This window comes from Oncorhynchus mykiss, chromosome 20 (genome assembly GCF_057628025.1).
Source record: "Oncorhynchus mykiss isolate SJ-2025 chromosome 20, ASM5762802v1, whole genome shotgun sequence".
Classification (NCBI taxonomy): Eukaryota; Metazoa; Chordata; class Actinopteri; order Salmoniformes; family Salmonidae; genus Oncorhynchus; species Oncorhynchus mykiss.
In genome coordinates, this window is record NC_143041.1 from 31,111,131 (window position 1) to 31,124,997 (window position 13,867).

Genomic DNA, 13,867 nt, shown 5'->3' on the forward strand with positions numbered 1-13,867 from the left:
CCATTCTGGCTCATACATTACTTTATTTACCGTGTGTCTGAAAAACACAGCTGCTATCAAACCAGTGTTCAGTAAGCTCTGAGCCTGATGCATCTGTCCTCTTAAGGAATAAATTCTTATTAGAATCAACAGTCTCAAATCTTGCAAATGAATGTTAGAGAGGATGATGACACAGAGACAGATAGGCCTGCAGGCAATTCCAGAGCCCTCACCTTGGCGGTGTGCTCCGCTGCCATCGGTGGCACCTTCCAGTACGGCTACAACCTCTCCATCATCAACGCCCCCACCAACCACATCCAGAGGTTCATCAATGACACATACTGGGAGCGCTGGGGAACCGGCCTAGACACCTCCCAGGTGACCCTGCTGTGGACCGTGATCGTGTCTGCCTTCTCCCTGGGTGGCCTGACCGGGGCTCTTCTGGCAGGACCCATGGCTGTCCGCTGTGGCAGGAAGAACTCACTACTTCTCAATAACTCTTTCTTGTTCCTCGGTGCAGTCCTCGCCCTTACCAGCAGGGCGGCGAGGTCAGTTGAGATGATTATTTTTGCCCGCCTGCTAGTGGGGGTCAACGCTGGAGTGAGCATGAACATCCAGCCCATGTATTTCGTAGAGAGCGCCCCCAAACACCTGCGTGGCGCTGTGGCCTTCTCCTCGGCCGTGTTCACTGCATTCGGGATCTTCCTGGGCCAGGTGGTGGGTCTAACGGAGCTGTTGGGTACCGAGCCCCTCTGGCCCTACCTCCTGGCCAGCAATGCCCTCCCAGGCCTCCTCCAGCTGCTCACCCTGCCCTGGTTCCCTGAGAGCCCCCGCTACCTGCTCATGGACCGGGGGAACAAGGAGGCGTGCGCCCGGGCTCTGGGTAGGTTCCGCGGCGGGGCTGACTTCAGCCTGGAGATGGAGGAGATGCTGCAGGAGCAGGCTGACGCCGGTGGGGCCACGGCCAAGATTCAGACTCCCTGGGACCTGTTCTCCAACCGCTCCCTCCACCCCCAACTACGCACTGTGATGGCTGCTAGCAGTGCCATGATGCTGTGTGGTAATGACTCCATCTACTTCTATGCCTCGTACATCTTCCTAGCAGCAGGAATCCCTGTGGAGAAGGTCCAGTATGTTTCTATTGGCACTGGGGCCTGCGAGTTCACTGCTGCCGTCGTGTGTAACCTGCTGATTGAGCGTGTGGGCCGCAGGATGCTCCTCAGTGGCGGATACGCCCTGATGGCGGTCTGGGCGCTGGTCTTCACCCTGGCCCTGACCCTCCAGGGCTACTCTGTCCCAGGGATGCCCTATCTCAGTATGGCCTGTGTGTTCTGCTATATCCTCAGCTTCGGTATGGGCCCTGCCGGGGTTACGGGAATCTTGCCTGCTGAGATCTTTGACCAGACGGCTCGGCCTGCGGCCTACATGGTGGCTGGGTCCCTCATGTGGATCAACCTCTTGATAGTAGGCATGGCTTTTCCGTTTCTAGTGAGTTACCTCAATGCGCTCTGCTTCATCCCGTTCTGTTGCGTCTGTGTGGCGGCCTCTTTGTTTGTGGGCCTCACTCTGCCCGAGACCAAGGGCAGGACACTGGCTGAGATCACAGCAGAGTTTGATAGGAGTCTTTTGAAGAAGGGCCCAGAGAAGCAGGGGCCCGAGCCCATGAAGGAGCAATATCAGCTAGGTAAAGCTCTCTCTCTCACCACCATAGACCCAGAGCCCCTCTCTCATCTCCTAGACCCAGAGCCTCTCTCTCTCACAGCCCTAGACCAGAGCCTCTCTCTCTCACAGCCCTAGACCCAGAGCCTCTCTCTCTCACAGCCCTAGACCCAGAGCCTCTCTCTCTCACAGCCCTAGACCCAGAGCCTCTCTCGCTTACAGCCCTAGACCAGAGCCTCTCTCTCTCACTGCCCTAGACCCAGAGCCTCTCTCTCACCACCGTAGACCCAGAGCCCCTCTCTCATCTCCTAGACCCAGAGCCTCTCTCTCTCACCACCCTAGACCCAGAGCCTCTCTCTCTCACTGCCCTAGACCCAGAGCCTCTCTCTCTCACTGCCCTAGACCCAGAGCCTCTCTCTCACCACCGTAGACCCAGAGCCCGTCTCTCACCACCTAGACCCAGAGCCTCTCTCTCTCACCACCGTAGACCCAGAGCCCGTCTCTCACCACCTAGACCCAGAGCCTCTCTCTCTCACCACCTAGACCCAGAGCCTCTCTTTCACCACCGTAGACCCAGAGCCCCTCTTTCATCTCCTAGACCCAGAGCCTCTTTCTCTCACCGCCCTAGACCCAGAGCCTCTCTCTCTCACTGCCCTAGAACCAGAGCCTCTCTCTCTCACCACCTAGACCCAGAGCCTCTCTCTCACCGCCTAGACCCAGAGCCTGGGGGAACAGTCTGGGGGTCTGAGGGTGGTGTATTATATTAATTATATTTAATTATGGTGTATGAATGTGGTGCCTTGGGCCCTATACCAAATAGCCTATACCTCTTTATGAACTCACTGTAATCAAGACTGCTGTTATAATGACAAATTAAGGCTGTCCCCGACTAAAAATAAAATCTTGGTCGACCGAGAGTCTCCCTGTGACATTGAGTGCCTGTGTGACTAGCACACTTTGTCTCGTTCTCCACCCTACTGCAGTGAAAAGGAACCACAGCAAGTGTTTGTTGCGCTGTCCGTGCTGAAACTGCAACATCATTTCAGCCATTTAGTTTCTTACTTGTTTCTGACTAAAAGTTATGTTATCGAAATCCCTAATTTGTTTACAAAAAATATTCCCTATTCCCTCAACCCTTGCTCTCTTTACATGAAGCATGTAAGCATCGCATGCATGTGATCAATAGGGCTTATAGCCTATCATAATCACATCAATAAATTGCTTATAACAAACTCCAAACCCATAATGTCAACTAGTAAAATGGATGCGGAGGACATGGAAAAAGAAACTCAAAATGGGAAAATATTTACTGGTTGCTCAGGAGGGAAAGGGGAAGTCAGATCTGTCGAAGACATTTGACTTAGTTGTGGAAACTACTGGAGATTAAGAAATATGTGGGTATAAGCGCAAGCGTTGTGAGTATCGTGTTCCAAGCAGTTGCTGTTAGATTACAATATTATCATTTTTTATAACCATTTGGAACAGTCTAAACAACACTAAATAAATAAGTGTACCAGAGAGTCTGTACTAATAAAAAAAACAAATATATAAAGCCTTTATTACATCAGATTAAAAACATTTGCATGCATTCGTGAATTGCGGTTTATTTATTGATTCGGTAAATTATTCAAAGCTTACGTTATTTAATTGTAAAACTAAAATGCTTGATTGCATTTCAAAGCATGTTTGTCTCGTATGCTTTGTGATGGCATGAACGAACGAAGAAATGATTGATTGATTGATACAGTGGCCTATATAATGAAATATAGGCCTAAGTTATTTATGGTATTAAGACTAAACAGGACGCGCTCTTAGGCCTACACCTCGATGGTGGTTATACAAGGTTAAAATACAAAGCCTACTAATGATGACGACATTACTCATTATTATAATGATTGAAAACAGCCAAATCTGTGAAATTGCTTTAGCCGCCATTTTGCCGTTGCATGAGGCTTGGTGCTCATGGAATTAGTAGGCTGTTAAAGAAACGCTCAAACAGGCAACAGAAGCAATATCTGTCTTATTTCTGTAGATGTATATGAATGATTTATAAAGCCAGGCACATTTAACAGTTAGGCTCTTCATTATAGACCTAATTAAATTGTGGTTTCCTCGCTCCTCAATTTTCTTAGACAATTAGGCTAGGGCTGTTTCCCCATCTCTGCTGCTGCCTCCACCGCATTGTTCTCAATCCCAATATGCTGTTTAACTTTGCTATTATGCACATAGCAACATAGGGAAAGGCAGCAATTCTATGGCGCACTGAAGATTGTTTCAGAACTGCGGACAGTGACCGTATCCAATGCGGGAGAAAACTAATTTGTTCTAAATTAATATTTGATTCATTAATGTTGCACCGTTATTTTTACCTAATATAACCATATAAAATGTCAGTATCACGTCTTAGAGTGATGGATTGTGCCCTCCCCTTGGCCTCTGCAATGGATTAGTCCACTGAGACAGACGTGAATCAGACAGGTCTTGTGCACCATGAAAAAAATTACAATAATTGCTACTGCTTGACTAAAGAGATCTCGGTCGACCAACAGCTTATCGGCCAATTAATTGACCAGTCGACTAAATGGGGGGTCAGCCCTATAATGAATAATGATTTTGAATAATGATTTTGCACTATATTATTGCTATGATTTCTTTATCAAAACTCCATTACCTCCATTATGTTTAGACTGATGTAACTGATGTAATTATGGTGCAGTCAGATATGCAGTCAGATATGTTCCTTCCATGCATGTGTGATATGGGGAAAGGGCATTGTCTGTTTATACTTGAATATCAGTACTGTACTACTCTCATCAAGTCCAGTCTCTACAGTTATGTACAATTTAGAATGTTGTAAGCTCGACCTATTTTGCTGTAAATGCCAAACCTTAATTGATATTGATTGTTGCAGTATGTTTACAGTATATAATGCATGTTTTATTTATCACCAAAAGGAGTGTTGGATTATGTATTTTCATCCTATTTTGTCTGTTTGATCAGGAAATCACCAGCTATTTTCACTCTTTATGCCACAACACAAACACTTAAAACACATAATATAGGCTATAATGTTACTATTTAAATGACTATCCAGAATGTCCATTAAGTGGCATCATTGCGCTGAGTAAATCCTTTGTTTTAGGGTTTAATGTATGTACCTTCAGTATCAGGTCCACCCTACTCTTGGTTACTCTTGGGTACCCAAAGGTTATCTATGCACTTTCAAGCATGACAAATAAACTCTATGAAGCCATTATTTGCAACTCTTGCTTTGTATGTATTTGAGTGTTAGACTGAAACAAGTGCTGATGTCAATCCAGCAATCTTTTTCTGTCATGAAACAACTACAGTGCCTTGCGAAAGTATTCGGCCCCCTTGAACTTTGCGACCTTTTGCCACATTTCAGGCTTCAAACATAAAGATATAAAACTGTATTTTTTTGTGAAGAATCAACAACAAGTGGGACACAATCATGAAGTGGAACGACATTTATTGGATATTTCAAACTTTTTTAACAAATCAAAAACTGAAAAATTGGGTGTGCAAAATTATTCAACCCCTTTACTTTCAGTGCAGCAAACTTTCTCCAGAAGTTCAGTGAGGATCTCTGAATGATCCAATGTTGACCTAAATGACTAATGATGATAAATACAATCCACCTGTGTGTAATCAAGTCTCCGTATAAATGCACCTGCACTGTGATAGTCTCAGAGGTCCGTTAAAAGCGCAGAGAGCATCATGAAGAACAAGGAACACACCAGGCAGGTCCGAGATACTGTTGTGAAGAAGTTTAAAGCCGGATTTGGATACAAAAAGATTTCCCAAGCTTTAAACATCCCAAGGAGCACTGTGCAAGCGATAATATTGAAATGGAAGGAGTATCAGACCACTGCAAATCTACCAAGACCTGGCCGTCCCTCTAAACTTTCAGCTCATACAAGGAGAAGACTGATCAGAGATGCAGCCAAGAGGCCCATGATCACTCTGGATGAACTGCAGAGATCTACAGCTGAGGTGGGAGACTCTGTCCATAGGACAACAATCAGTCGTATATTGCACAAATCTGGCCTTTATGGAAGAGTGGCAAGAAGAAAGCCATTTCTTAAAGATATCCATAAAAAGTGTCGTTTAAAGTTTGCCACAAGCCACCTGGGAGACACACCAAACATGTGGAAGAAGGTGCTCTGGTCAGATGAAACCAAAATTGAACTTTTTGGCAACAATGCAAAACGTTATGTTTGGCGTAAAAGCAACACAGCTCATCACCCTGAACACACCATGCCCACTGTCAAACATGGTGGTGGCAGCATCATGGTTTGGGCCTGCTTTTCTTCAGCAGGGACAGGGAATATGGTTAAAATTGATGGGAAGATGGATGGAGCCAAATACAGGACCATTCTGGAAGAAAACCTGATGGAGTCTGCAAAAGACCTGAGACTGGGACAGAGATTTGTCTTCCAACAAGACAATGATCCAAAACATAAAGCAAAATCTACAATGGAATGGTTCAAAAATAAACATATCCAGGTGTTAGAATGGCCAAGTCAAAGTCCAGACCTGAATCCAATAGAGAATCTGTGGAAAGAACTGAAAACTGCTGTTCACAAATGCTCTCCATCCAACCTCACTGAGCTCGAGCTGTTTTGCAAGGAGGAATGGGAAAAAATGTCAGTCTCTCGATGTGCAAAACTGATAGAAACATACCCCAAGCGACTTACAGCTGTAATCGCAGCAAAAGGTGGCGCTACAAAGTATTAACTTAAGGGGGCTGAATAATTTTGCACGCCCAATTTTTCAGTTTTTGATTTGTTAAAAAAGTTTGAAATATCCAATAAATGTTGTTCCACTTCATGATTGTGTCCCACTTGTTGTTGATTCTTCACAAAAAAATACAGTTTTATATCTTTATGTTTGAAGCCTGAAATGTGGCAAAAGGTCGCAAAGTTCAAGGGGGCCGAATACTTTCGCAAGGCACTGTATATAATATAGATACAGTACCAGTCAAAAGTTTGGACACATCCAGTCATTCCAGGGTTTTTCTTTATTTTTACTATTTTCTACTTTGTAGAATAATAGTGAAGACATCAAAACTATGAAATAACACATGGAATCCTGTAGTAACCAAAAAAGTGTTAAACAAATCAAAATATATTTGAGATTCTTCAAAGTATCCACCATTTGCCTTGATGACAGTTTTCTGCACTCTTGGCATTCTCTCAACCAGCTTCATGAGGTAGTCACCTGGAATGCATTTTAATGAACAGGTGTGGCTTAATTTGTGGAATTTCTTTCCTTCTTAATGCGTTTGAGGCAATCAGTTGTGTTGTGACAAGGTAGGGGTGGTATACAGAAGATAGCCCTATTTGGTAAAAGACCAAGTCCATATTATGGCAAGAACAGCTCAAATAAGCAAAGAGAAATTACAGTTCATCATTACTTTAAGACATGAAGGTCAGTCATTCCAGAAAATGTCAAGAACTTTGAAAGTTTCTTCAAGTGCAATCACAAAAACCATCAAGCACTATGATGAAACTGGCCCTCATGAGGACCGCCACAGGAAAGGAAGACCTAGAGTTACCTCTGCTGCAGAGAATAAGTTCATTACAGTTAACAGCATCTCAGATTGCAGGCCAAATAAATTCTTCATAGAGTTCAAGAAACAGACGCATCTCAACATCAACTGTTCAGAGGAGACTGTGTGAATCAGGCCTTCATGGTCAAATTGCTGCAAAGAAACTAGTACTAAAGGACACCAATAAGAAGAGACTTGCTTGGGCCAAGAAACACGAGCAATGGACATTAGACTGGTGGAAATCTATGGCCTCGCGGGTGGCGCAGTGGTTAAGGGCGCTGTACTGCAGCGCCAGCTGTGCCATCAGAGTTCCTGGGTTCGCGCCCAGGCTCTGTCGTAACCGGCCGCGACCGGGAGGTCCGTGGGGCGACGCACAATTGGCCTAGCGTCGCCCGGGTTAGGGCTTGGTTGGTAGGGGTGTCCTTGTCTCATCGCGCACCAGCGACTCCTGTGGCGGGCTGGGCGCAGTGTGCGCTAACCAAGGTGGCCAGGTGCACGGTGTTTCCTCCGGTGCATTGGCTGGCTTCCGGGTTGGATGCGTGCTGTGTGGCTTGGTTGTGTATCGGAGGACGCATGACTTTCAACCTTCGTCTCTCCCGAGCCCGTACGGGAGTTGTAGCGATGAGACAAGATAGTAGCTACTACAACAATTGGATACCACGAAATTGGGGAGAAAAAAGGGTACAAATTTTTACAATTTTTTTTTTAAAAAGACTGGAAATCTGTCCAAATGTGAGATTTCTGGTTCCAACCGCAGTGTCTTTGTGAGACGCACAGAAGGTGAACGGATGATCTTCGCATGTTGTGAAGCATGGAGGAGGTGCTTTGCTGGTGACAATGATTTTATTTAGAATTCAAGGCACACATGCATCCTGCATCTGGTTTGCACTTAGTGGGACAATCATTTGTTTTCCAACCGGACAATGACCCAAAACACACCTCCCAGGGCTATTTGACCAAGAGTGATGGAGTGCTGCATCAGATGACCTGGCCTCCACCATCACCCAACCTCAACCCAGTTGGGTTTGGGATGAGTTAGACCGCAGAGTGAAGGAAAAGCAGCCAACAAGTGCTCACCATATGTGGAAACTCATTCAAGACTGTTGGAAAAGCATTCCAGGTGAAGCTGATTGAGAGAATGCCAAAATTGTGCAAAGCTGCCATCAAGGCAAAGGGTGGCATCTTTGAAGAATTTCAAATATTTTGATTTATTTAACTTTTTTTTTTTTTTTTACAACATGATTCCAAATGTGTTATTTCAAAGTGTTGATGTCTTCACTATTATTCTACAATGTAGAAAATAATGAAAAACCCTTGAATGAGTAGGTGTGTCCAGACTTTTGACTGGTACTGTCTATAACCTATAAAATACTGCATGCTGTACTCTACCATTTCTGTAATGATGATAATATTTTAAAATGCAAGAAATCTATCCTAATTAAAATCTAATGTCTTGAGAAGAACTGTTACAATAATTTTCAATAAGGCAATCAGCTCAGGTGCCTACACTCACCATAGACATATAAATGTTTACATTTTTGTAATTTAGCAAGGTGCTCTTATCAAGAACGACTTAGTTATTAGCACATTCATCTTAAGATAGATCGGTGAGACAGCCACATATCACAGTTGTAGTAAGTACATCTTTCTCCAAGTAATCAGGAAAAGGCAAGTGTTGTTGACATTTTTTGTCGCTGTGCGATGTAATGAAGATTCTTTGAAGAGGTAGAACTTCCACTGAGAGCCAGTGGAAAGTGCAGAGGAGCTGGGTGACATGGGATAACTTGGGAAGGTTCAACATCAGGCGGGCTGGCTGCGGCGTTCTGAATAAGTTGCAAGGGTTTGATGGCACAACCAGTGAACCCAGCCAGCAGAGTTGCAGTTGTCCAGATGGGAGATGACAAGTACCTGGATTAGGACCTGTGCCGCTTCCTGTGTGAGGAAAGAATTTTCTATGGATGTTGTAGGGCATGAACCTGCAGGAGAGAGTCACTGCTTGGATGTTTGCAGAAAACAACAGGGTGTTGTCCAGGTTCACGCTGAGGTTCTTTGCACTCTCGGAGGGGGACACCATAGAGTTGTCAACTGTGATGGAGAGGTACTTGAGTGGGCTGGCCTTCCTGGGTGTGTGTGGTTCACTTTAAACCTGACATGCTGTGGAAACTCAACACACAAAGTGCAACTGGGAGCAGAGCAGGGCGGACAGATGCAACGTAGAACACAAACACACCGAGTAAGTGGATCCTCTCACAGAGAGACTGCATGCTAAGCCAGACCTCATATCTTGCTTTCTCACGTTTTCTTTGTCTGAATCTTTCCTCTCTTTTTTCCCCGTGTCTGACATCATCAGTCTCTTCCTCTCCATCTCTTTATTTCTCTGGATAACTTAATTTCCCCCCTCTCTCCCTTCTGCCTCTTTCTTTCTCCATATATCGCAGTCTCCCTCCTGATACTGATCTCTTCTCGCCGTCTTTCACGCTCCAGGCAAATGCTGACTCCAGGCAACAACAACAGAAGAAGCAGCAGCAAATGCAGTAGTAGCAGAAAGAAGAAAACCACCAGAGGAACCCCCCTCACTGCTCTCCTCTCCCCAGGACCTCAGTTCTGAGATGGGCTGCTTCTCGGGACACCAACCAATGGCTCCTGTGCTTCATACAGACCTGGACTGTGGCAGCAGCAGCCTGCCTAAAAACTCTGTGGTTTGAATGCTAAAGGTGCTACTGAGAGTAATTTTACAGTACATTTTACAGTGCAATATGAATGGTTGAAACACTGGTCTTTTAAAGTATTTGCTAAAGTTGATTATAATTACAAAAAACAATTTAGTAGTATTATAAATACATTTTATTTGTATTACTTTTATCAGTATTACTGTTTTTCATGATGTTTCACGAGTCGTGGCTGAACGACAACATGAATAACATAGAGCTGGCGGGTTATACACTGCATCCGCAGGATAGAACAGCAGCCTCTGGTAAGACAAGGGGTGGCGGTCTATGTATATTTGTTTTAAAAAAAAACAGCTGCTGCACGATATCTAAGGAAGTCTCAAGGTTTTGCTCACCTGAGGTAGAGTATCTCACGATAAGCTGTAGACCACACTATCTACCAAGAGAGTTTATCTGTATTTTTTGCCGATGCTGGCACTAAGACTAATTAAGACTCAATTAGATGTATACCGCCATAAGCAAACTGAAAAACACTCATCCAGAAGTGGCGCTTTAATGCAGGGAACTGAAATCCATTTTACCTCATTGCTATCAGCATGTTAAATGTGCAACCAGAGTGAAAAGAAAACTCTAGACCACCTTTACTCTGCATACAAAGCTATCCCTCACCCATTTGGCAAATCTGACCATACTTCTATCCTCCTGATTCCTGCTTACAATCAAAAATTAAAGCAGGAAGCAGGAATAAAAACATCCTCACTGAGCTAAAGAGTAGAGCTGCCGCTTTCAAGGAGCGGGACTCTAAGAAATCCCGCGATTCCCTCCGACGAACCATCAAACAGGCAAAGCGTCAATACAGGACTAAGATCGAATCATACTACGCTGGCTCCGACGCTCATCGGATGTGGCAGGGCTTGCAAACTATTACGGACGACAAAGGGATGAACATCCGAGAGCTGCCAAGTGACACAAGCCTACCAGACGAGATGAATTACTTATATGCTTGCTTCGAGGCAAGAAACACTGAAACATGCATGAGAGCACCGGCTGTTCCGGATGACTGTGTGATCACGCTCTCCGCAGCCGATGTGAGTAAGACCTTTAAACAGGTCAACATTCACAAGGCCGCAGAGCCAGAAGGATTACCAGGATGTGTACTCCGAGCATGCGCTGACCAACTGGCAAGTGTCTTCACTGACATTTTCAACCTTTCAACCTCGAGAGCAGCCTGACTGGTTGTATCACTGCCAAACTTTCTGCCATCCAGGTCCTCTATACCAGGCGGTGTCAGAGGAAGGCCCTAAACATGTTCAGACACCCTAGTCATAGACTGTTCTCTATGCTACCACACGGCAAGCGGTACCGGAGCACCAAGTCTAGGTTGAAGAGGCTTCTAAACAGCTTCTACCCCCAAGCTGTACATCTAATCAAATGGCTACTCAGACTACTTGCATTGCACCCCCCCCCCCCCCATTTTACGCTGCTGCAACTATCTGTTATTATCTATGCATAGGTCACTTTAATAACTCTACGCATATGTACACTACCGTTCAAAAGTTTGGGGTCACTTAGAAATGTCCTTGTTTTGAAGGAAAATTACTTTTTTTGTCCATTAAAATAACATACAATTCATCAGGAATACAGTGTAGACATTGTTAATGTTGTAAATGACTATTGTAGCTCAAAACGGCAGATTTTAAAAAATAAAAAAATAAATGGAATATCTACATATGCGTACAGAGGCCCATTTATCAGCAACCATCACTCCTGTGTTCCAATGGCACATTGTGTTAGCTAATCCAAGTTTATCATTTTAAAACGCTAATTGATCATTAGAAAACTCTTTTGCAATTATGTTAGTACAGCTGAAAACTGTTGTTCTGATTTAAGAAGCAATAAAGCTGGCCTTCTTTAGACTAGTTGAGTATCTGGAGCATAAGCATTTGTGAGTTTGATTACAGGCATTTCTTCTGAAATTAGTCAGTATTTTCTTGTTCTGCAAAATGAAGTCTATTCCATGCAAGAAATTGCCAAGACACTTTAGATCTTGTACAACTCTGTGTACTACTCCCTTCACAGAACAGCAAAAACTGGCTCTAACCAGAAAAGAAAGAGGAGTGGGAGGCCCCGGTACACAACTGAGCAAGATGATAAGTACATTAGAGTGTCTAGTTTGAGAAACAGACACCTCACAAGTCCTTAACTGGCAGCTTCATTAAATAGTACCCGCTTCTAGGCAGAGTTCCTCTGTCCAGTGTCTGTGTTCTTTTGCCCATCTTAATCTCTTTTTTTTTATTGGCCAGTCTAAGATATGGCTTTTTCTTTGCAACTCTGCCTAGAAGAGTGTGCTTCTGATCAATTTTATGTTATTTTAATGGACAACAAGTGTGCTTTTATTCCAAAAACAAGGACATTTCTCAGTGACCCCAAACTTTTGAACGGTAGTGTAAATATTACCTCGACTAACCGGTGGCCCCGCACATTGACTTTGTATCCCCTGTATATAGCCTCGCTATTGTTATTTTACTGCTGCTCTTTAATTATTTGTTACTTTATTTCTTATTTTTCTTAAAACTGCATTGTTGGTTAAGGGCTTGTAAGTAAGCATTTCGGCGCATGTGACAAATACAATTTGATTCCTAATATCTAGTAGTCATTCATCTTGATGCTGTTAATAATTGTCAATTACGTCATATTATTTGTGATATTAAGGCTAATTATTTTCCTTATTTGAATGTTGTTAAACAATATTCTATGTATGTTAACATTTTCTAGTAAATTGTTACGAATTTCGACCATTGTGTTCTTTTTGTATTATTACATCTTCATCGCGAGACTTTTTTGTTCTTGTGCAAACTTGCTGGCATCTCAGAGGTTGGTAGTCCAAAGGTTCAGAGCCCACCCACTGCGGAAACGACAGACGATTTGTCGCGAGAGAGGGTTTGTTTACATAACAGGTTAAGTGAATTTACGTAGTAGGTTAGAAGAATTACGTTAATGTTAGGAAAAGAGTTAGGGTGAGATTTCGCCTCAAAATTACAGTCAAGTGTTATCCCCGACTCGACCACTAGATGAAGCTGTAGGCCAAATCCTTCTAGCCATAACGCTAGAAACAAAAACATACTATCTGTGGCGACAAATCATCATTATCAAAACACGGGCTTGCAAGACATTGATGTATAAATACATTTAAAAACGGGGCTTCCTTCAAGCTTGATTTGGCCGGCGCTGCGTTGATAAAATGACAAATATTCGTCGTGATAATTCTCAAAGTTTATCAAAAGCTTGGATTGCACTGAGGAGACTTGATAAAAACGGTTGGTCTATTTTTTAATTCATCCTTTTGGTTGGAGTTGCGTAAACGTTAGGTTTCTTTTTATTTATTTTGCTTCTACACCTGCATTGCTGTTTGGGGGTTTTAGGCTGGGTTTCTGTACAGCACTTTGAGATATCAGCTGATGTAAGAAGGGCTTTATAAATAAATGTGATTTATTGTTGCTCCCTGACGCTGTGTTTATACTGGTTTCCATATAAAGTCTCTGGGTTTCATCTCTGGGTTACATTTTAGCTCGTGCTAGTCGTGGGTTGCATCTGAAATGACATACAAATCTAGCTACCCCCTTATCAAGATCAAAACGGCAGCCCTAAATATTTACACGTAACAAAAATATAAACGCAGCATGCAACAATTTTAAAGATTTGACTGAGTTAGTTTATAAGGACATCAGTCAATTTAAATAAATAAACTAGGCCCAAATCTATGGATTTCACGACTGGGAATACAGGTATATACAAATCTGTTGGTCTCAGATACCTTTAAAAAAGGTAGGAGCGTGGATCAGAAAACCAGTCCGTATCTGCTGTGTCCACCATTTGCCTCATGCAGTGTGACACATCTCCTTAACATAGAGTTGATCCCGGCTGTTGATTGTGGCCTGTGTATGTTGTTCGACACGTCTTCAAAGGTTGTGCAAAGTTTCTGGATGTT

General features: G+C 43.6%; 1 protein-coding gene across 1 annotated transcript in view; it reads left to right on the forward strand.

The window, feature by feature from the left end:
- LOC118942056 (solute carrier family 2, facilitated glucose transporter member 11) overlaps nucleotides 1-13,867 on the forward strand; it is a 20,364-nt gene continuing 6,497 nt past the window's right edge. The window contains exon 1 of the mRNA XM_090212896.1: nucleotides 1-1,663. Within this exon, the coding sequence (XP_090069022.1) occupies nucleotides 148-1,663 (1,516 nt within the window). The 5' untranslated portion in view covers nucleotides 1-147. The remainder of the gene's footprint in view (nucleotides 1,664-13,867) is intronic.